Here is a 23,458-nt window from a genome sequence, read left to right as displayed (position 1 = left end):
ATTTACCTCAAGAGGTTTTACATTCTATACATGTTACAGGGCTACATATTTACCACTATGTGCAGCTAAACTAAAGTGTGTTAGGCGACACAGCTTCATTCCTAGAAGCTATTTACAGTAAACATGATGGATTTGGGGTTAACTGAAGTTGGCTGAATCCTTAGAATGTGTTGCAACAGAGGTCAGATGTGTGGGCCGTCAAACCACTGATTGCCAACCAGATATGCAGTTATGTATCTTCCCTAGCAGTGAAGCAACATGGCAGTCACAGAACTGAGGACTAACTTTTTTGTTTAAACCGTTAATCTGAGTTTAACTAAGTCATCAAATATCTTGTCCTTACTCGACATAGTTTCAGACAAATGGAAAGAAACACAATGAATAGGTTCCCTCACAGAGTGATGTATCACAAATCCATGTCGTAATGTTTCCAAAGAACCAACATCTATTTACCACATTTATTTTGGGAAATAACAAACATCGTTACATCCTTTAACCTCTGCGTCAGCTCCACATACCTGCAAACCTACTTCCACAAGCATGCAAATAAAAAATACTTTGCCATAAGAGAGTATTTGTGTTTTTATCACATTATGTAAAAGCATACCACGGCCCAATTTCTGCTTTCATGCTCTCCATTTAATACTTGTCAAAACATGCACTGGCAAACCTGCTCGGCATCACACAATTACCACTAATAGACTGTGAGCAAGAACCTGTTCAAGAGCGCTTAGCGGAAAATGCTGCACACTTACGGAGAAATATTCAGGCTCATAGAAATTCCAGGTTCTTGTTTACATTCATGTGAGAAGAAAGTTTTTACAAGATTTTTTTCAGAGGAATCAAGAGGGTCAGGAGTAGCCAGGTGCTGCTAATCAAATGTAGACAAGAGTGACCAACTCTAAAAAGCAGACATTTTATAATTCTAGACATTAAAATGAAAAAAAAAAAACACGGAGCAGGTATGACTCCGTCTTGATGCATGCTCAGTCATCCAGGTAAGTAAATAATCCAAGTCATCCACTCATCCAAGTGACTTCTTCAGTCTCAACCGACTGCAGGTTTCCCCAACCTTATAAACAGTACATGTACAAATAACTGAAACTAGCCCACTGAATGAACAATGGACTGTGAGGTCCATTGTTCATGAGCCCACGGTTCATTCAGTTGGCTAGTTTCAGTTATTTGTAAATGTACTGTTTATAAGGTTGGGGAAACCTGCAGTCGGTTGAGACTGAAGAAGTCACTTGGATGAGTGACGAAACATTTTCCCCACTGAAAACGCTACGTCCAGATGAACAGAATCAACCTTTTGGGAGCACGTATTACTTGTTTGGAAGCCTCTTCTCTCTAAGCAGAATATGACTTTGGTGTGCAATGTTGACTCTAAACAAAGCTAAGGACTTGTGGAAAATTGTCCTGTAGACAGGTGAGACCAAAGTGCAGATGTTTGTTTGGCTATAATACACAGTTAATGCAAAATTTGGTGAGAATCAAACGGCACACATAGCAAAGGTCAAACACGATGCAGGGCAGATGATTTGAGCTTGTATTGCAGCCACGGGACCCCGTCGATTCTGAACTCCTCTGTGTACCAAAGTATTCAGTTAAAGCCTGGCTGAAACTGCAACAGCGCGAAGATCACAGCAGCAAATGTGAAGCAGAGTAGCTGAAAAAGAAAAGAATCAAAATGTTGCAAAGTCCAGACCTCAGACTGATTGAAATCCTGTGGCAGGACCTTAAGAGTGCTGTACATAAACAAATGCCCACAAACCTCAATGATCTGAAGCAACAATGCAGGCTAAAACTTCTCCACAGCAATGTGAGAGGCTGATTAAGTCAGATAGAAAATAGTTACTTGAAATTATTGTTGCTGCAGGTGGTTTTATAAGCTACTGAATCACGGGGTGTATTTAGTTTCCACAGGACTGCAAAGAGTGCTGTGGAAACATTTTTTTCACATGACTATATATTTGTAGGATTGCCAAGCATTCGAATATAACTTAAGACACCTAAAGAGGTCTGAAAGATTTTTCACTTTTTATGAAGTGGAAAGAATTTCTGTGAAAATAATTGTAGCTAATGGTTAAACATTTATACAATTAAAACAAATGTGATGCACAAAAATTAAGTAAGTTTAATGTATTTGTAATTCAAATGTATCATCCCAGTGAGTGCCTTAAACCTCTATTTTTTTTTAACATTTGATTCATTCTGATGTTTTTCTCTGGTTCTATTAGTGCGATTGAGCTTAAGACTGGTGACACTGCAAAAAGAAAGCAAACAAAAGCCAATGAGTGTGTTTTGATATGTGTGTGAACTTGCAAAATTGACGAGGACCTTTTTTGTTTTCTTTCTTTTAAACTGTTAAGTTTCAGTTTGCATTCACAGACCTGACGTACGCACGCTCCTAGGATCAAACAAAGCAGGAGGAGGGGAAGGCAATATGGCACTGCAGATTCTTGTCTTTGACTGTCTACGACACAGAGATGGTTCACGAATCCAGAAGCAGAAGCATTTCTATAAAGAAAATGGGTTAATTGGTTCTTATGGTTATCAGTGACTACGCAAACCCCGACTTGGACTGGTAAAATGATCCTGGTCGATTTGCGCATATGTTAATGGCTGTGTTTGCATTTGCTGTCTGTCTGTGTTTGAGAGTGTAAAAATAAGACAGTCTGTGTTGCCATAAACTCTTGTCACCCAGACAATAGACTCGAATCCCACACAGTGCAATAGTGGTGGGGATAGAAACCAAGCTGACTGTAAAATATGACTGTTTACAGATATAGTTCATACTGGCTAGTGCAGGGGAACACATGCACTGCAACAAATGTTAGTGAATGTATAGACAGTGCTTTGTTTCAAATAACTCGAATATTTAGTATTGCAGAGAAGAGCAGGATTGTGTAAGCGGCTATATGAGCCTCATAAATAAGTTCATGTATGCCTGTGCGTATGTGTGTGTTTGAGGCAAGGCTGGGCGGGCTAGTGTGTCATTTCCTGAAGAAAATGATAGCAACTGATGTTACCACTTCCTACTGATGTGTCAGCTGAAACAGGCAGAAAAAGAAGAGAGAGAAGGAAAGAGTAAACTGCTGTAAAGCTGACGACTGTATACACTAAACTGAACTGAATTAAAATGATTGATCCCTTGTTTTTTGACACAACAAAGCCAAAGAAAGGAATGCAGTCTTTGTGCCACTGTGCCACTTCTGCCTTTGTCTAAGAACTTAACAAATATTTGAGTAAGACTGCTGACAGTAACATGAACGGAAGCACCCACACAGATGCTCATTGGGTCACTGGGTTAGGCTGTTCCACAAAACGTCCATCCAGACGTCACAAATTCAACCCGGTGTGATGTTCCATATAACCCACATGAGGAAATCAAATCTTTAAGTCAGCATAGTCAAGGAAGATGAAGAAATACCCCCTTTTTTTTTTGTTAATGGCGGAAATCCAGTCTCTTCATTATTTTCTTTTCTCAGATACAACTGAGGACGGTTTGTACTTTACAAGAAAACGTGTATGGGATTAGAACACCATCTGATGCAGTAAGGCGGGGTAACATGCTGATGTTGTGACACTAATGATACCACAATCATGTTATCAGTTTGTTTCATCAGGAATAATTTGAAGCTACAATAAACTTCCACGAAACCATCAATAATTTCCCCAGAATTCAAGCAAAGCATGAAAAAAAACACAGAATTTGCTTTTACATTTAGGTTAAGTACTCAAAACGTGCAGTACATGTAGAGTATAGTATGACTTAAATAAAGCTTACATTTCTTCTTCGTGTTACGGTGTTTGAATATTGCCTTTTAACTAAAACTGATATTTAATGATTTGTTTCCAGTTTTAAATGATTAAATAACTTTAAATGTTAACAATCCCTGGTTTCACATTTAGAGTAGCCACAACTAAACTCTTCTCAGCTCTCACTACTTCTATTTTCTGACAAAGGTAAAGCTCATCCAACAAACGTGTATGGTCTGAGAGCATAATTACTATTCATGATTTTAATACCTGGATTTCCCCCAAAATACCTGCATTAGAGCTACCGGACTTGCACATTTCTTATTAATGTTCTAGCATTTTTTACTAATCTTGTGTTTACTAATCTGTGTTTCATTGTTCATGTTATCTTAACTTATCTTAGCTGTTCATCAGTCCTGAAATATGACATGACATCCTGATCCAAGATTTGTTCAATGATGTCAGCTTGTTCAAAAGAAACGACTCTTTCTTAAAATCACATGTGTTCTCCTCACAAGCTTGTGACACAAACTTTTTATATATGGCTTACCTGCAGCTCTGATTAGCTTCTGAGTCATCCCCTTATATGCTTGAGGCTAAGAAACGCACCAGATGTCAGCAACCAAAACTGTCTCAACCTGTACAGTCTTCCGTAAAGAGAAAGACAGAGTTGATCCTTAAAGTTCAAAAAGTAGCTCAATTCAGTGTTATAATGATCATCCACATGTTATCGGGACTACATCATTTAAAAATATATATTTTATTTGAATAAAACATGTATCCTCTGACATACAATGGAGCAAATTCTCCTCCTCCTGAAAAATAGTGCATCAAATTGTAGAAAACAAAACAGTGAATGCATTTAATTGCATTACTGACCAACATAAGCATCTGCCAGACATGTGAGGCACATAAAAGGCACAGAATCAAAAGAATGGCAGGCCACATTAACTCACACTGAAGGAGCCAAGCTAAACATATGAAGAGCAGACAGGTCAGTGATAATGGGAGTACTGTTGGTATCTCGGGAGATGAGGCTGTTGCTGTGGCATTTGGAGTGTAAATAATTTAACACAGCAAAGGTTCTGTTAATGGTTTAAAGCTGCTGAATGATACCTCTGTCCCCCTTTCCATTTCTCCGCTTCTGCGAAATTAGGTGAAGCGAAGTAAGGTGGGTGAAATAAAAAGTGAGAAAGAAATCTCTCACACACTTACACAAACACACGCGCGCACATAGGGGCGCCAAGGTAGCGTAAAATTACTTTTTTGGGGGTGAACTGAACTGAGAGAAGTAAAAAGAACAGAGTCAACTGAAGTGAAGGGAGTTGATCTGAAAGAAGAAGATCCCTTTGATGCTATCGTGTCCTTATCTCTACATGAAGTGGCTCGGCAGTCAATTAGGGTAAATTATCGCTTCCTTTCACATTATAAAAAATCGTACAGATCTGAATGTTTGCTGCTATCATTCGGCATTTCCTTCGTCCAAGTTTGCAGTTGCGCAAACTCAGACCTCATATCTGATGCTAATGCAAAAGTTTCCACTCAGGAAGATGTTTCAGCCACTTATTTTCTACACAAGAAGACTCAGGAAACCATGACGCACACGGAGGGCTGAGCCTCTTCAGGGGGAGTTTGGCTGTCTGAGGCAGTTTACAGTTATACTTCACAACGCAAAGAAGCTTGAGCTCAGAAAGGGACTGCCTTCAGGAGGACATTTTCCTGTTTTACTAAAGAGAGACAAATTGAGCAAGATGAAACTGATTCTTCTCCTCCTCATCTCCTGCCTCGCCTTACATAGCACAAAGGGTAAGTCGACAATTAAATCTACTTTGTGCCTCTTTTTTTTTTTTTTTACCGGGATTGATGTCGCAGTATACTTTATCGGGTCAGGTTGTTGAGGAAACAACAAGTGGACATGTTTACCATCCTGACAGCTTAAGTGCTTTCCGGGAACATCCTCACATAGAAAGTCACTGGGAATCCCAGGGCCCTCGGGGGTTTCTGATTGACAAGCAAAAAAATAGGAACTGTTCCACTTCACTGGTATACAACTCTGCGTCAGCATACTGTGATTACCGTAAGTCTCTATGACTCATTTAATCAATCCAGGGTTCTCAGAGTCGATCAGCATCCCCTCAAGTTGAGCATTAGACTTCAAAACCCCTATAAAATCGAATGTATATATATAAAATAAAATACATGTACATAACATAGATGCTGCGTGCTTTACAGTAACATGCCATGATGTAATGGTAGGACTCCAGGTATCGGAAAAAAACAAAGGCGTTTCATTTTCCGAGTTAAGTTTCGACGATACTTCTTGAACACTTTTTAAATATAAATGTAGAGACGGAGAGAGAGAGTAGTGAAACGGAATGGACAAACCATTTTGCGTAAAATATATCCGATACTAAACAGCCACATTTTAACCCCCCTGAGGCCCCAATTAATCAGACACTATTAGATATTTTCCCGTGTACACGTGATTTTATTGTATTTATGATAGCAATAAGACTTTTATGTTTTTATCCACTGAGTTAAATACTTAAAAAGTTTGTAAGTAATTTTACAGTCATAGCAGATTTTCACGTGTTGGTCGTCTAAGAATTTTCTTTCTTTCTTTCTTTCTTTCTTTCTTTCTTTCTTTTGGCTGCATGATTATATAAAAAAAAATACTAGACTTTATTTTATTGTGGGTGTTCAATACACCCAAAAGCACTATGGGCACATGACACCATCACTTATACTCATCATTTTATCATCAGTGGCTACTGAGTGTTCACATGTATATTTACTGTGACAGCCTTATGACAGGAAGCCTGTGGTGCAAAGAACCCAGCTGTCTAACTTCCACATCTTAATTGCCTGAATAACAGATAGTGATAGATTATCTTTGCCAGTAGTATAGATGTAATAAATAATTATCAGTACAGCTTCAGCAGCACAGGCGCTTTTCTAATAAAAATTTACAAAAAGAGTTAGAGAGGGCAAACAAATCGTCAGACCAACCAAATACTTGTTACAATTTCTCAAATATTTAATATTAGTTGGAATGACTCAACTCTTAATGGTTTTAGCATCACACAACCTCCACGATCAATGTGCTGCAATGCGTGGAGAAAAAGTTGCAATACTCCTACTTCCTATTTTAACTAATTTCTTACGAAAATAAACAGCTCTGAATGCCTTTGAGAAAACCGTTACTTTATTCCATCACAGACTAATGTTGTAATCTTAAAAACGTCCAAACGTGGAGATCACGAACAGTAAATATATCCAGAAATGTTCCCCGAGTGTGTGAATAAAGGTAAAATGTACTATTAACGGGGCAAAATAATAAAATGTTATCTACACTTGTCTGTCTCTAGGAGCACCAAGGACTGCTGTGTATAAGTTTATGAGATGTAACCCTGATGGTGACCAGGCCAACTGTGTGACTCAACAAAGCCCAGAGATGGAGTGGAGTCCAGATCTGCCATCAAAACTGCCTGCTTCTGCTGCAGAGTATCTGTAAGTGTTCGTGTGTCATAGTCTGTTCACATCTGGTATGTGAAGTTTTGTTTTTTTTTTATTTGTGAGCTGCTCAGAGGACAGAGGTGGCGGCAAGTTCACGTCAATGTTCAGTTGGGTCTGAAAAAAACAAGAGAGTGCTGTTTTTAGACAAAAGCTGACTTTAAATATGAAAAATGCTGATGCTGCACTGGCTTTGTCACCTTGGTGAGCAGTGCAGGCTCTCTCTGCATGCTTGCCTGTGTGTTTTCTTATCTTGTGCGTTTGAGAGTATATAAGTGTGAGGTAGGTGGCCAAGAAAAGCCAAAATAGAAGACAACGTGGAGGGATAAAGAAAGAGAGTAACCAGAGAAAGGGCAGGGAGGTTACAGCTGGACTAAAGAAAGAAAGAAAAACACAACAGTTGATGATCTTTTTCTTCACAAGACACAGAAATATTTAGAACTTAAATGAGCTGATGTCTGATAGTCTGAAATGAATGCAAGGAATGTTGGTTCTTTCTCTGCGCAGGAAATAATTTAGATGATTTTAACTTTACCCAAAGTATACATATCTTGAAAATGTGCATACCCTGGAGGTCAGAGTTGCCAAGTGCACAAAACATTAAGACACTTCCAAAAAAATTGTATTTTATGGTATAAAGAGATACATTTGAATAAAAATGCATTCTGCATTATATCAACATAGTAACTCACATATATTGGATCATAAAAGAGACTCCAAACATGAGGTAGACTTGAGCTCTGCTTACTGCAGACTTCAGCACAGAGGAAGTGAACTCATCGCTTGTTGCAACAGGCTATTAAGACAGATGCAGAGACACTGTCCGTAGGTTTCGGAGGAAAAATGGCTCATTTCATCATTTTTATGATGAATTTCATATTTCAGCAGGATTTTAGCCCACACTTTATAAAGTCTCTTTTATTACAAATGAAAATCGCTAATGTCCTCAGTGACTTGTTCCTCTGAGTGGTGGCATCAATGGTTTTAAATGTGTTGTATGATGATAGACTTAAAAATGTAAAATGGAAGAAAAGCATCAAAAATTGAAATTTAAGGTTGTCTGTGATTTACTTCTGTGTGGATTAGCTTCCCATTCAACTTTAAAAAGTAAATAAATAAGTTTCCATATTAACAGTTTCAGATATAATCGTATCAAATATTATTTGTTATGCTTTTAAAAAAAATACAAACATAAAAAGTCTCAGCTGTGCTCCTCTCACAAGGTCCACAATGGATTGTTACGTTAACACACGAAGATTTTGTTTCACGATCATCACAATTTTATATTGAGCTAAATAGTTTAGTATCAAATTAATTTTTAAACATTTTAACAGTTCAGTTGCTACATTGTTGCTCTTTCTGTATAAATTATCCGGCAGGTACTATAATCTTTGCTGCTGCTTTGTTAAAACTATTCATTTTTACTGTGTAATATGTGTGTATACTGTGTATCCTAGGAGGACATATGCTTATGTATAAAGATTCTAAAACATACATTAAAAACCTACTTAATGAAATTTTACTAAACTTAGAAATTTATTAATGAGCTGGTAAAAAAGCAGCATGTATTTGAATTTCTGTTTAGCATAAAATGTGTCTGTGAAAAAACTGATATTTTAATATGTGTGACCTCTAAAAAAAAAAAGTAAGAGTATCACAATCTTGGTCTTCGCCCTCAGTTTCCTCTTTTAAAGTTCCTCTTAATGTCAATCCTTTCAGTTAACAAAATTATATTCAAAAATAAAGGAAATCTTTCAAAAGTGAACATGCCAGATTACATTTTTCTCAGTAAGAGTCCTTCTATCGTGTTACTGAAACATCTGTGACAACACAAACCTTCAGATAACTTAATAAAAACTTGGATGAATTTCACATGTTCTGCGTTTTCACAGGTGTGTATAGAAAACATGCCATAAACTCATTACAGACACAAAGACAAGAGTTAGAGGGTAGCAGGTAAAAAGGTTCAGCTGTTAACATTGTGATGAAATGTAAAAAACCTCTAAATATGAACAGCGTCTGGCTTGTTTGAGTCTTTTCGCTGAAGCTTGCTTATAATCACCGGAGCTTCCGCAGCAGCCGTCCTTTTTACAGCACGCCTTGAACGGGAAGTCACAAGGAAGTGTACAAAGGAAGTGGGCTGTTGCTTCTGGTCTATTGTTTTGTGTTTTTGTATGTGTCAAGCTCTTTGGATAATCCTATCTGAGAAGCACAGGATTATATATGTATTACTTGTATCATTAGTTAATATGAAGTTATTTATTTCAACAACCTGGAAAAGAAAGCCCACTGACGAAGCAGTTCAAGTCAGATTCTCAAACTAAATTTCATTTGATAAAGATATATGCAAAGCAAATACGCAAGCAAGCTCAAGCTCGACAAGACTGTAGAAATGTTCTTAATGATGCAGTCACAATGAAATTCAAGTTGTTGGTAGGAGTGTAAAAGCAGAAGAGGACAGGAAACAACGCGATTGAAGTGGTGGAGACATAGATGGCAAGTTAACAACAGCAGCTCAAAGTTGTAAAGTCGATAGTTTTGTTATCAGACACTTTGCTGTCTTAGAGATCTCAAATGCTTTTCACGCTCTCTGCTGCCAAACAGCTTCCCTCGTTCTGTGCTGGTTGTAAGAAAAAAAAATAAAGACTAGAGTAAAATCCCAAACTTTCAGCCAGGAAAATGTGGATGTTTTAGTACAGTTCAATCCCTGTTCATGGAGTTGTTATCATGCACACAAATATTAAAGTCTCAAATCAGAGCAAAGTTTGGAGATGCAAAGACAGCCGCAAGAGCAAAAGAGAAGGCTTACCAAAAAGTAGAGAGACCTACTATTATATATGTTTTAGAGATGCTGGCACTAACACAAAACAGGAGGCACAGCTGAAGAGGTGAAGGTTTCCATTGGGCAGGATTAGAAAGGAGTACATCAGAGGGACAGCTCAGGGAGAGGAGCTGGGAGACAAAGTACAACTTTATTTGTATAGCACATTTAGAACCAGAGGTGGTCAAAGTGCTTCACAAAATCCAGCCTTCCTGCAAAGTAAATGCAGGAAGGCTGAGATGGTTTAGATGTGTGGAGGCAGATGATCTGTTGAGGCGACCCGTAAAAGGAGCAGCAGAAAGAGAAAGAAGAGACATTTATCAGCTAATCTCTCTATCTCACGTCTTATGTGTTTTCAGGGAGGCAGAGCCTGTGGAGGATGAAAATTCACCAATGGAGGAGGACGATGAGGAAGAGCAGGAATACGAGGAGGAGGCAGAGGAGGAGGAATCGAAACTGAGCGAGTCACCTGGAATATTCCTGGGCGAGGAAGGTTCTGGTGGTTACGAAGGCTCTGCAGCTGAAGGTCCATACATAGCGGACAAGAGCAACCTCGGTGAGACTGGTTCTGGCATGCTCTGGAAAGAAAGTGAAGGTATTTTTTGTAGGACAGGATTCGCATGGATTCAGTAGAATCCATGTGTTTTCTCTTTTGTTTTCTCCATGTAATTTGATCTTTCTCCTTGTTTATCTTTCTCCTCTGAAGATATGAGTGACCTGAGGAGGCTGTTCGCCAGCAGGCGTACCAGCGATGAGGTAAAACCCGATGAGCGTGATTACAAAGAAGACCACCTTCTGCAGCTGTAGACTGGACTGCCAACCACTCCGAAGCACATAAACAAGGCTGGCATCTAATTTGATTCCCTGTCTGGGCTTATAGTAAACTCCACCTGCTGGGAAAAAACAAATGCCATTTTTTGTACTCTCTGTGTTATTGTTATTAATTATTTTCAGAAAGGCCAAAACAACGACTGTAAACAATGTGAAAATAATTGTGCCAGTATTGTGCTTTCCTATGGAAAAAAGCTTTCAAATGCTTTTTTAAATATAAATAAAAATATTCTTTTAAATCATTGTAATACCAGTGCAATAAAAGCATGCCTTTGTCCATGCATTGCATTACGCCAGCCATTTTTTTTAGTTTTAAGGAACGTGTTCCTTAGAAACACTTATTTAAATTATTTGATCCCTTTATTCACAAATCCTGCAACATTTTATGCCTAACCTGAGAATATTGAAAAATATTCCGGCTCAAGATTTAAACGAGATCATCTTCAAGACACAAACCCCTCAGAAATGGGTTCAGAAAGTCCTAACCAGAGTTAGAACATATTCGAAATATGTACTATAAACACACATGCATTTTTAACAAACTCTGTAATTTCAATTTGAAAAAAACTTCTACCAATAAAGTGTTTATTTTATCCCTACTACTGTGTTATCTGTTCTCATAACTGCTTTCATATATGTCAAGTTCCTCAGTAATTTAAACTGAGGTACCTTCTATTATTCAAGCGTTTGATTTTTTTATACGGTACTTGCAAGCAACATCAGGAGCTATTTTCACTAGAAAAAAGTACATATTTGCCATCTATAATTAAAAATTAAGTTTACTATCTCAAAATTTCAGACTTGTGAGAAAATAATCAAAATGGAGAAATATCTTGAAATTCTAACTTTATTCCTTTTGAGAAAATGGCCTGAAATTTCTATTCACTTCTATTCTTTTTTTCAGTGGCAGAAACAAACTTCTGTTGTAGGTTGTCTTCAGATTTTCCACTGTTAAATTTGTGGCCAATATTAGAACACTGTTGAAATTATTTATTCGCCCACCAAGTGGCACTGAACTTAATTTACAGCTGTAAAACGGCTTCCTCATATTTTCATTTGTTTCATATGAATTCATATGTTTTTAGTCTCAATGGGGAAATCAATTTCCTTGCCATGCTATGCTAGCTTTGTACTGTACTAAAATGCCACCTTTGCACTAAGCTGTTTATTTCTTCCCTTCTGGATATGCCACGATAAATTCTAAGTGGTATTATTGGAAAGTACAAGCATTTCCTCAGCCATGAAGTGGCAGACCATGCCAAGTTATGAATGCTGAAGCTTATAGTGGATAAAAGTCACCAACACTTTGCTGACTTCATTACTGCAACGCTCCAAACCTCCTCTGGCGTTAAAATCAGCATAAAAACCACGCACCAAGAGCTTCACACTGTGGGTTTCCATGGCTTAGCAGCTCGTATTGGGATCGAGACATAGATTTCATCATCAGACAAAGATCCGTGTGGACAGGTGGGTACCACGACATCTCTGTTTTTTTTTGAGATGTCATGGAGTTGTCCGACAAGAAATTGCATTCCATCTAAACATGATGAGTATAACGCGAATGAATTGGTCATCCAGTCTCCAGTTCGCTGTGTCAGTGTCCACAACAGAGCTAACAAGCCAACGCTTTTGTCCATGTAGCGCAGGGGTGGGCAACTCCAGGCCTCGAGGGCCGGTGTCCCTGCACGTTTTAGATGTGTCCTTGAACCAACACAGCTGATTTAAATGGCTAAATTAGCTCCTCAACATGTCCGGAAGTTCTCCAGAGGCCTGGTAACGAACTAATCATGTGATTCAGGTGTATTGACCCAAGGTGAGATCTAAAACCTGCAGGACACTGGCCCTTGGGGCTTGGAATTGCCCCTGATGTAGCGCATTTAAATGTTGCCTTCCTGTAGACATGCTACTGGCTGTGTCAGTGCTTCTGCCATGTCCACGCCGTGTAGCCCGCTTGGTTTCTAAGGTTGCATTATCTTTTGGTTTGGTTTTGCCCTTACAAAACATGCCTCATATTTGCCAGCAAATCCACACCTCGCTTTACACCACTGATACTGACTTACACACGTCAGGGTTTTTTCCAATTAAGTATAGCTGAACTAGACGTTTTGCAAACACCTGGAACGACAAGAAGCTATAGTAAGTCAGGATAATCTTTAATTAATCAGGCAAACCTTTAAGAATAGTTTTTTATAATGGGGGTTGGGCAATAAAGCTAAATCTATAGAGGAAATTGAGGTAACAAAAAACAAACAAAAACTAGAATTATGCTGCCCCCTGGTGGTGAATGTTTTAGTTAAAATGTGCAGAAAGTAACTACAAAAACTACCTTTAAAGTCTGCACCAACAGCAAATACATGAACTCAACCAGCAGCCTTACCTATACAGGTTATGGCTTTTTTTTCCTTTCTAATTGTTAGGTGGTACCGGTATTCGTGAGTGCCTTCAACCTCCAATCCTCTATATCCGTGGCCGCCCACATACACATGATTCGGGTCACATGACGGTTATCCCTAGTTCAGTGACAGACTGGCTACACGAAGCGAGGCTAGCTGTTAGCAAAACTGTCTAGACGGCCGAGATGGTAAGTGTAAAAACAAACATTGGCTGGTCAGGCTACAGTAAAATTGGAGGCGGTGTTTGGTGTTTCTTGTTCATGAAAATATAACATTAACACGAGTTTCCGTTTTTCTGAGGAAGCAATTAATTTTAATACTCAACCCTGTAAAGAAAGCTAGCTGGGCTGGTCGAATTAGCATCGCTAGGAGGCCGTCTTTCTCAATGATCGTGATGTTTTGGTTAGCTAATGGCCCAGCAGCATGATGCCAGCAGTTAAACGTGTTGATTGCTAAGGCAAGTATTTGAGTTCGGTCAAAAAGTCGGGTAGATGAGTGGTTCAAACAAATTTCACTGTTAGCAGACGTTGCTGATCGTTAGCTCAGTGAAGTTGTGCCGTCACATGCATGTTGAATTACTGCAATAACCGTAGAAATTAAGCCAATTCATTTTCTGATTAAGGGCAAAGGGTTGTTCGCTTATTGATTCGAGGGTCGGCTTTCAATAGTGATTGGGTAGCTGATAATTTGTTTTATTTGGGGGTAGGGGGTTCTATGAAGAGTTTACTTCAGTGTTGATTCTCATCTTATATAAATACTTGATGACTGAGCTCATTCTTGGTGGTTTGCTGCTTCTGCATGTTGAAGCATTTGTTTGTGACTTTGTGCCAGCTCAGAGGAAAATAATGCGACTGTGCAGATAGTGACTGGTGAATTGGTTGTTATGGCAATAACAGATGCCGTAAATAAGTAGGAGGTGAGATAGTGGGTTTTAACATGTGATATTCATGTCAGAGCTTCCATCACAGATGAGGACACTAACCTGGCATCTCTCTCTATAACTGTCATTGTTATCACTGCAACATGTTGTTGGGGTTGTGTGTAAACAAAGTCATTTGTCTTTAGGGCAGATTCATGTTGATGGAAGCTACAGCACAGCTCAGGGCTTCTTATTACAGCTAGCTGCAATTTCTCTTTAGTTGTTTTAAAAGCAGCATATGTTTGATTACATAGCATGTTGATTGCTCTAAATTTCATCCTCTGAATGTTTTTGTGTTTCTAGAGTTTCCTGGGAGGATTGTTCGGGCCGGTTTGTGAGATAGATGTACTGCTGAATGATGCAGAGAACAGAAAGACGGCCGAGCTGAAAACAGAAGATGGGAAAGTGGAGAAACACTACCTGTTCTACGATGGAGAGTCGGTTTCTGGAAAGGTAAACTGTGTTTGCGTCATTTATCACATGTCACAATGTGGGTCCTGCACATGTGAATCATAGCTTAAGTTTGTTCTCATTTTCTGTGCAGCAGATAGTTTCAGTCAGTCAGTGTATAATGGACTTCTCAGTCTATTTTGGGTTCATTGCTTTAAGTCCAGTGGGAAATTACGATTCTTTTGATGAGCGTGCAAGACTTGCTTTGGCTTCGGCTTTGCGTCTGCTGTTGCTGTGCATGAGCTCTATTGAGCAGTCTGATATGTGCCTTGTTCACTGTTGACTTCTTCTGTTATCCAGCACAACTCAAAATCAAGTAAAAGGTCAGTTAGTGTGGTAACAGCAGAAAGATATTCACCATTGATGTTGATTGTAATAAACAGTTTTCACCGTGATTACCTAACAGCTGTCAAGCAGAGAAATGTGAGATTTATTTTTGGAGAAGAAATTATTACAGGTTTGTTGAAAGTCGGCAAGCAAATAGGAATATATGTTAGTTATAAAGAAATATGCACAATAATCATAAAAGAAAAGCCCTTTAAAGGAACATTATGCTGGTAGCATGTCAGAATATTATCTTTCTGTTCAGTCCACTTTTATTCATAGAGCACCAGTTCACGCAAGCAAGAAGAAACTTGTTCTCAACAAATGTTTCCTCTTCAGGTGAATCTAAATGTGAAGCAGGGAGGAAAGCGGCTGGAGCACCAGGGGATCCGCATCGAGTTTGTTGGACAGATAGGTGAGCATGGTTGATGCTAATGTTAATGTGGCTTTATCACATGGCTGAAAGGTTTAACAGGGCATGTGGTTATCATGTGCAGGTCTGCCGTAGTGCCGCTAACCCCCGCCTCCAACTGTATTTGCTTTGGGACAAAGATAATGAGTGCAGTGTGTTGAAAGAGAATGAAATGCTCAAATAAAACTAATAAATACAGATTTGGGTTTTTTTTTGTTTTGTTTGTTTTTTAAGTGAATTCAAAGCAATCAGACCTTCAGCCAGTCTGAATCCTCTCTGCTATATTTCAGAGCTTTTCTCTGATAAGAGCAACACCCACGAGTTTGTGGACCTGGTCAAAGAGTTGGCTTTACCGGGAGAGCTCACCCAGAACAGAAGCTACGACTTTGAGTTCATGCAGGTGGAGAAGCCCTATGAGTCCTATACTGGAGCCAACGTTAGGCTAAGGTGACACAACCTATTATATAATGTTTATTTTCTGTCAGATTTCTCAATAGTCTTTACTACTGAGTAGGTGCAGGGCTTGTGAGCTCGCTGTGACACAGATTACCGCTTTTTGGATGTTTTTGTTTTTTCTTCATTTACAGTTAAGTCATCAAATGTCATCAATTCAAATTGTTTTATTTTCAGTTTGCCTGTCTCTCCTCCACTCCACACTGTACTCTCCACATATAAGTGTGACTCAGATACTATTTAATTAAAAGACACACACACACATCGTGCAGGAGAGAGAAACTGATGACCCTGTATAAGATTTAATTAAAAATTAAGCAGACAGAAACAACCTTTGAGATAGAGTATGAACATGACACACATAAGTGTTCATGAACACTTATGTTAAAATGTTCAGGCCAAGTTTGTTTGAGGTGAAACTTTCATGGACAATTGTTAACAGGATATAAAACATACTAAGTGATGCCTCAGCTGGCCATCACTCTTGTGCACCAATGGTATCCATCAAGCTTTTTTTTGTTCAGCTACTTCTTTTTTTTTTTTAATGCATTTTATTTCTAATAGAGAAAAAAAATCTGTATGATTTCAGTCTGACTTTTATAGCTTGGTGTGTTGTCGTGTTCGACTTGCAGATACTTCCTCAGGGTGACAATAGTTCGGCGCCTGTCTGACTTGGTGAAGGAATACGAGTTAATTGTCCATCAGTTAGCCACCTACCCTGACGTCAACAATTCGATCAAAATGGAGGTCGGCATAGAAGACTGTCTTCACATCGAGTTTGAATACAATAAATCCAAGTAAGAGCAATGTGACTTTAACTTATCAAATGAACAAGTTAATGCTCTGTCACTGCAGAAAATCCCAAATCTAAATAAGAGCTGTCTTTACTTGCATTTATGCCTTTCTTATAGGTACCACCTCAAGGATGTGATTGTTGGGAAGATTTATTTCCTGCTGGTCAGAATCAAGATCCAACACATGGAGCTGCAGCTCATTAAGAAGGAGATAACAGGCATAGGTGAGAATCCAGGGCAGCCACATATAAAAATAAAGTAACCTAGATAGAGCACATAAATGACAAGTCATTGTGGACTTGGATTAACTCTGTAGTTCATCTCCTCTCAGCTTTTAAACCTGGTTTCTTTTCTTCTCTGTAAACCAACTGTGTCCCACTAAGAGTACTGGAAACTTTGCTCCACTTTAATATTTTGTCTCCGGTAGTAAAGTCCTTGTCCTCCTTTTCAGGTCCCAGTACTACCACAGAGACAGAGACGGTTGCTAAGTACGAGATCATGGATGGAGCCCCAGTTAAAGGAGAATCAATTCCCATCAGACTGTTCTTGGCTGGTAAGAGCTCATCTCCTCTTTGGCAGCTATTATGTTGAGTGCTGATCCAGACTCCTATCATCAGGATATCGCTTTTCCTGTTAACTTCCCTCGTCATGAAACAGTCAAACAGGCCAGTTTTTGTTTGCTTTTTATTTTGTTTTGTTTTTTGTTAGTGACATCTAATCGTCTCTCATGTTTCCTTACAGGATATGACTTGACACCCACCATGAGGGATGTCAACAAGAAGTTCTCTGTACGCTACTTCCTTAATCTGGTGCTGGTGGACGAAGAGGACAGGAGATACTTTAAACAACAGGTAAGTCACCACCACTCCAAATAAACGGGCTCTGTTATATATGTGTGATTGTGAAATTATATTGTGTATATTTATTTATTTCTGGAGAGAGGTGCAGGGTTTTTGATTTTTGTTATTAGAATCTGTAGTTCCATCAGGAAACTGAGGGGATCCGGTACCAAAATAATGATGCACTTGATTCCTAATGCTGTAACGCTAATTGCTAAATGAGTGGTAACCTTAGACAGCACAGCAGGGCTGTGGATGTGCAGTGCACAAAGGAAAACAGAAGTGGGCCAGAGAATAACACCAGGAACTTTTAAATCCTGCTTTGATCACAAAAAGTGATTAATGTATTTACAGCCACTGGCCACTTTATTAGGTGCACCTTGCTAGCACTATTTTTGGTGAGCTTCTCTGAATTGTAGCTGCAGTTTCCTATTCTTAGCTGACAGGAGTGGCATCCAATGCGATCTTTCTGCTGTAACCCATCTGCTTCAAGATCCGATGTGTTGTGGGTTCACGGATGTCCCTCTGCATACATTGGTTGTGACAAGTGGTTATTTAAGTTACTGCTGCCTTTTGATCCTTTCAAAGCAGTCAGTCTGTTCTCCTCTGACCTCTGACTTCAACGAGCCATTTCCAGACCAGCTGTTGCTCGCTGGATATTTTCTCTTTTTTGGGGCCAGCTGTAGAGATGACTGTGGCGCTAAATCAGGGTCAAAGGTTTCATTCATTTGAAAAAGTGATTAGAAACTGAAATTATTTTCATATTTGAAACAAAAACAAAATGTGTTTGCAAAACCTAAATTACTTTATTTTTAATAAATTATTTGTTTTCATGCAGCTTCAAAGTAATTTTTTTTTTTTTGTTTCAAACCCTTTTGTTACGGGAATACTGTTATCTGATTGGCTGGTAGGTCGCTGAGCTAAAAGAGCTATGAATGCCATAAAGAAATCTAAGACTCGCCTGTTCATTTCTGTATATTATTTATTTCTGTCCATCACAAGATGATCAAAGACCGTGTTTCTTACCTGTTGGGTGGTACCGGCGGCATCCTGTGAACGAGCAGTGGCCATGTTCAATCAAAATACCGCTTTTTAATTTGTAACAAACGTGACACAGTAGGTGTCACTCATTAGTCTATGCCCCGCCCTTCCCCTTTGATACACGCTCACAACACATTTTTGCAACATTTCTGTTTTTGTTGTGTTTTTTTTTTTTTTTTTTTTAACACATTTTTTATGTTTTTAAATATCAAAACTTAGAATTTTAGTTTCAAATAACTTTTTGACCCTGATTTCGTTCCATATGTGGGAGAATCACAGTAGATCAGCAGTTTTTGAAATGCTCAGACACTCTGGCACCAACAGCCATAACACGTTCAAAGTCTTTTTAATTCGACCTATTTCCCCATTCTGATGCTCAGTTTGAACTTCAGCTGGACATCTTAACCATGTTTACATGCTTCCATGTGATTGGCTGAATAGATACTTGTACTATACAGTTTAATAGGCATATCCAATGAATTGGCCAGTGGATACAACATATACCAGCACTGAATCACAGTTGATTTCATTCACGTACACGTCCATAATTTAGCCCACCTTAGTTGGTATATTAACTTCACATTTGTAAAAAAAATTTCCTTTTGCATAAAAAGATGAACTGAATTTCAATTGTGCTTGATTACATCTAGATTTCATTTCATTTCTTCCACACACACACAGCAATACTGTGTGTGTGTGTGTGTGTGTGTGTGTGTGTGTGTGTGTGTGTGTGTGGTAGCAGAAGAAAATAACAAAAAATTCCTTAAAAAAAACAAAAGGCCACACTGACGACGCTCTGAACTTGGCATGAACTGATGTAATGACTTCCAGCAGCATTACTCACGCAAGTGGAAGCAGGTTTATCAGACAAGGCAAAATATGATTCCTGCACAAATTAATACTGGGGGGGGGGCAAGGGATAAAGGACGTATAGTGTCTTAGGCACATTTATTAATTATCTCTTTGATGGATCATTTTGACATAATTAAAATGACATTAAGTTGAATTGGCTGCAGCCGTTATAATCTCAGCAACTGCTGTTTTTAGTTTAATGTAATTTAATTGTGGTGTGTGGCTCTGTGCCGATGTGCAATATGCAGCCCCACCCTGACCTCCAGCTTGCTTAACTTTTCCATATGATAAGTACATGAATAGTTCTACATTTAAAAACATGCATTACCGTATTTTTATTTTTGCTGCTCTGTGTCTGTGTTTAGGAGATTGTTTTGTGGAGAAAAGCTCCAGAGAAGCTGAGGAAAAGAAACTTCCACCAGCGCTACGAGTCTCCCGAGCCCCGAACCCAGCCGGTAACTGCAGAGCAGCCAGAGATGTGAGGGCCGGGCTAAGAACTGATAATACATGCAGACGCACCACAGCTCGTCACTGCTGAACAGCCAGAGATGTGAGGCCTGCCCCCACTCTCTTCCTGGACTGAGAAATGTCTGTATTCATAAATACACGTAACACACCTTCAGGCATCCCCCCTTCCCCGCCCCCCGCACCACTTCACAGCTTCAGGTGTGAGCTGCCCATCATCACTCTCTTTCGCGCCCCGCCCCAGGACGTAGACACACTCGCATACAGATGCACACAGTCAGAGTCTGCTGAATGCTACATGTCAAGGCAAGCGCGCAAAACAAACCAACCCAAGTAACGAACAATGAGACAGCCTTTTTATCATCCTGACGTCTCGGACTGCAAACACACTCAAGCACACACAACTGAAGCCATACAGTCGGGTTTCATGCGGAATAAAACAGGAGCAAAGACGGAAAAGAAGAGAGCGCTACAGACCAACGCACCATTTTATCTTGTTATTCTGCAGCAGGAGCTTCTTTTTGTTTGCTTTCTGAACAGCACTGCTCTTGGACTTCCTCTTGCATCTCGCCCAGATACTCTACAAAGTGTCACTTTCTAGAGTCTCGATGGACCCAGTAAGTGAAGGTATTCATGATGTGGGGTGGGATCAGCCCGAACAAAGAATGTGAGTCAGCACCCAAGTTCTGCATTTATTCATATCAGGTGTTATTCATCCATGGAGCTGGGAAAAGAAGGAACTTCTCAGTTAAATATTTTCGTTACTGTAACTGCTTCCAGCCCAACAGAAAGGTTACCCCTTGTTTGATGTTTTACACATTTCTAGCTCCAGTCCAAAACACATTTCAATAAGGAAAACGTCATTCACCGTGGACATCAGGTTCATAAAATCATCATTTTGAACCTCAGCTAGCAGTTATTTATTTCTAAGACTACAAAGTGCCAGATGGTCAATATACAATCATACAATGGAGAAAAATGCAACAAATCCTCACACTGGAGAAGGAGAATTGATTATGTTTGATTTTTGATTCTCTGATTGATTAATGAACTAATGCCACAAGCATCATCAATACATCATTTCACACATTTCAGGTGTAACATATGCAGATCAATGAAGATGTCAGTTTTCAACAACTTGCATCAGGAATTCCTCCACAAATATCTGAAGGTGTAGTTTCTCTGTTCATGTCTTTGGCTGCTACGACACCCGTTCAGTTTGAATTTTCACTGCACTTTCTATCACTAACCTGTAATCTTAGATAACTCAAAGTTTGCTTCACCCATGTTCCAAATAAGAAAAGCTTTGTCTTTTCTCTTTAGTACTTTAGCACTATAAGGAAATTCCTCTGACCTCCTTTATTAGAGGAAAAAAGCTCAAAAGTCAGACTTGTTAAATTTAAAGAAGATATGTCTATTTGAAATTTGGGTGAATTGAACTTTTAAGCAAGGATTGAAAAAAATGACTGAAAAAAAACTCATTTCTGTTACATCAAAAGACACTTTTTGTGTTTACAACTTGATTCATTAGAAACAAAGTGGTTAATGATGATCAGCAGCCTGTAGACTCGCTGTTCTTCTTTTTTTCATGCTGTTTTATTGAACCTGTTGGTTTAGTGTGCTTGAAATACTAATGTGATGAATGGCTCGCGTCAGCTGTTGTAAGCACTGGAAGAGTTGCAGTATGGTTATACTGTCAAATCCAACAATGTTCCACTGTGATGCTCAGACCTGTAGTCTAGGTCCTGCTTTAAAGACACTGTTCAGTCCCATGTGTTGGGTGATTTTTGCCCTTCAGCTTTGATCCATTTGCACTTTTCCCCTGTCATGCTTACCTTTGTACTAAAGAGGCATGGACGCTGAAAGCAAACATCACTCAAGGACAACTTCACCTCAGAGATATCCTGAGTCTGTAACACAAACTATACACACATTTATACTTCACTACATTTTTTTGTTTGTTTTCTTTGTTTGACTTTATATGTAAAATACTTGTAGCTTTAGTTCCCCATTTTTCATATATGGATCATGAAGCTGTGCTGCTTTTCACCTCAGAAAAGTCTGAATGCTGATCTGCACTCCAGCTCTTCGTTGTCCAGCCTTGGAGTCTGGTTCTCTCTTGTCTGAAAACTGTAATTTATTTGCAAAAAACGCTCTCTTCACTTCTTTTTGCTTGGCAGAAATATTTTGTCTTTCTGAATACTGTATAAATAGGGTTTCAATGGTTTTCTTTAAAGACTGTCCAAGGTCACGAGGAGAAACACTTAAAAGCCAAAACTCTCGGCCCCCGTCTTATCTACTGCATGTTTATCTTTACACAATGTCTGATCATGCCATTGTGTGTGTGTGTGCGCGCGTGCGTGTGTATGATAATGTGTGTATATGTGTGTGTGTATATATATATATATATACATATATAAATATATACACTAAACACAGATATCTAGCTAAAAATGAATCATAAATAAAGTTGATTTATACTGAACTTTTTTTTTTTTTTTTTTTAGGATGACAGAAAGTGCATTTAGACCAATGAATTCCAACCAAGGGTACAAATATACCAGGGGGTAATTTACAGGATCAATCAGTAGCTTTTACGCTGATCAGAATACTAGGTTACTGTCAGTGTAATTGCTCAGCAGTAGTCCCGGCACAGTTAAAACCGCTAAAAGTAATTCTGTTAAATACTATTAAACAAGTAATGGATTCAATTTTAAATTACTTTAACCCAGTGCATTTCTGCAGAGAGATGATGAAAGAGTACCTGAGTTCATCTGACAGGCCTGTGGGGCCACATCTGTTTGAAAAAAGGATAGGATGGTTGAGAACATAAGGAAATAAAGCTTCGAAAAATCAAAGTCATGCTGTGGGCTGTCTTTGTGATCAATTTAGTGTAATAATTAATTCTTCAATTCTATCTGCAGGTAGGTTGATAATGGCTAAAAGTATACTTGATTCCCCAAATACCATAAAACAAAATGAATATTCTTTTAGGCTTCTGTCTTTGGATAAGTTGATGCATAAAACTTGTTGGAAAAACATTTTTCTTAATAAATTTAACTCTATGGATATGGAAGGAACCCAGAGGAAGAGATGTTATTTACTCGCTTGAGAATAGGACATACAGGTTTAAACTGCACTGCACTGAAGAGGGAAACACCCAGCAGGTCCACCATCCACTCATGTAGGTGGCGGTAATGCACTTGTAAGTGTGGTTTGCCAACCAGCATTGACCTCCAACGAAGAAGAAGCTAGAGCAGGGGCAGTTCAAACTGAGGTGAGGTGGTCTGCAGTAAACCGGACTAACCGACAGAAGGTCCTGAGGCGTCGTTGCACTTTTTGGGTGAATTAAATGTGTTTCTACGCTAATCAGTAACAAACGCCTTTAGCTAGCTAAGAAGAGCAGTTGGGAGAAAGCTGTTGTTCGGTAGTTAATCTGTGCACATGAATGAATTTACCCTGAATACAGAAATCACTCTCTTGTGCTTTGATGCTAATTAAAGTATCTGCTGTAGTCCAGACATTAGCTCTATTGCTTTGACTGTACGGAGCTGAAGGATGATCAAACCGGCTGCAGGTAGTTTAAGAT

At 39.0% G+C, this 23,458-nt stretch overlaps 2 protein-coding genes across 3 annotated transcripts; both read left to right on the top strand.

The window, feature by feature from the left end:
* The first annotated feature begins 5,408 nt into the window (after nt 1-5,408).
* Nucleotides 5,409-11,526, top strand: srgn (serglycin). 2 transcript variants are annotated; one of them, XM_085267978.1, is made up of 4 exons: nt 5,409-5,568; nt 7,131-7,272; nt 10,456-10,691; nt 10,803-11,526. In XM_085267978.1, the coding sequence occupies exons 1-4, from the start codon at nt 5,514-5,516 to the stop codon at nt 10,901-10,903; spliced, it is 534 nt and encodes a 177-aa protein (XP_085124104.1). In that variant the 5' UTR covers nt 5,409-5,513; the 3' UTR covers nt 10,904-11,526. The 2 variants fall into 2 exon arrangements, with proteins under 2 accessions (XP_085124104.1, XP_085124108.1); XM_085267982.1 differs by having other exon boundaries at nt 5,410-5,568; nt 10,456-10,652.
* A 1,823-nt stretch (nt 11,527-13,349) lies between these two features.
* Nucleotides 13,350-22,727, top strand: vps26a (VPS26, retromer complex component A). Its single transcript, XM_085267970.1, has 9 exons — nt 13,350-13,508; nt 14,543-14,692; nt 15,353-15,428; nt 15,716-15,872; nt 16,511-16,675; nt 16,790-16,896; nt 17,124-17,225; nt 17,414-17,523; nt 19,770-22,727. Exons 1-9 carry the CDS (start codon nt 13,506-13,508, stop codon nt 19,884-19,886), a joined length of 987 nt encoding a protein of 328 aa, XP_085124096.1. The 5' UTR covers nt 13,350-13,505; the 3' UTR covers nt 19,887-22,727.
* The last annotated feature ends 731 nt before the right edge of the window (nt 22,728-23,458 follow it).

Source organism: Mchenga conophoros, linkage group LG1 (assembly GCF_057382185.1).
Source record: "Mchenga conophoros isolate Kocher_MC1m ecotype Shallow Benthic linkage group LG1, M_conophoros_male_GT1.1, whole genome shotgun sequence".
Lineage (NCBI taxonomy): Eukaryota > Metazoa > Chordata > Actinopteri > Cichliformes > Cichlidae > Mchenga > Mchenga conophoros.
The sequence above is the reverse complement of the archived record's forward strand: the minus strand, read 5'-3'. Positions and strand labels throughout refer to the sequence as shown.

Bases quoted from the DNA above. Each gene is read 5' to 3' on its own strand.
- srgn (XM_085267978.1), top strand. From the start codon at position 5,514: ATGAAACTGATTCTTCTCCTCCTCATCTCCTGCCTCGCCTTACATAGC. The intron at 5,569-7,130 runs GTAAGTCGACAA...GTCTGTCTCTAG, and splicing joins CGCCTTACATAGCACAAAGG to GAGCACCAAGGACTGCTGTG. The intron at 10,692-10,802 runs GTATTTTTTGTA...TCTCCTCTGAAG, and splicing joins GCTCTGGAAAGAAAGTGAAG to ATATGAGTGACCTGAGGAGG.
- vps26a (XM_085267970.1), top strand. The intron at 17,226-17,413 runs GTAAGAGCTCAT...GTTTCCTTACAG, and splicing joins CATCAGACTGTTCTTGGCTG to GATATGACTTGACACCCACC. The intron at 17,524-19,769 runs GTAAGTCACCAC...GTCTGTGTTTAG, and splicing joins GGAGATACTTTAAACAACAG to GAGATTGTTTTGTGGAGAAA.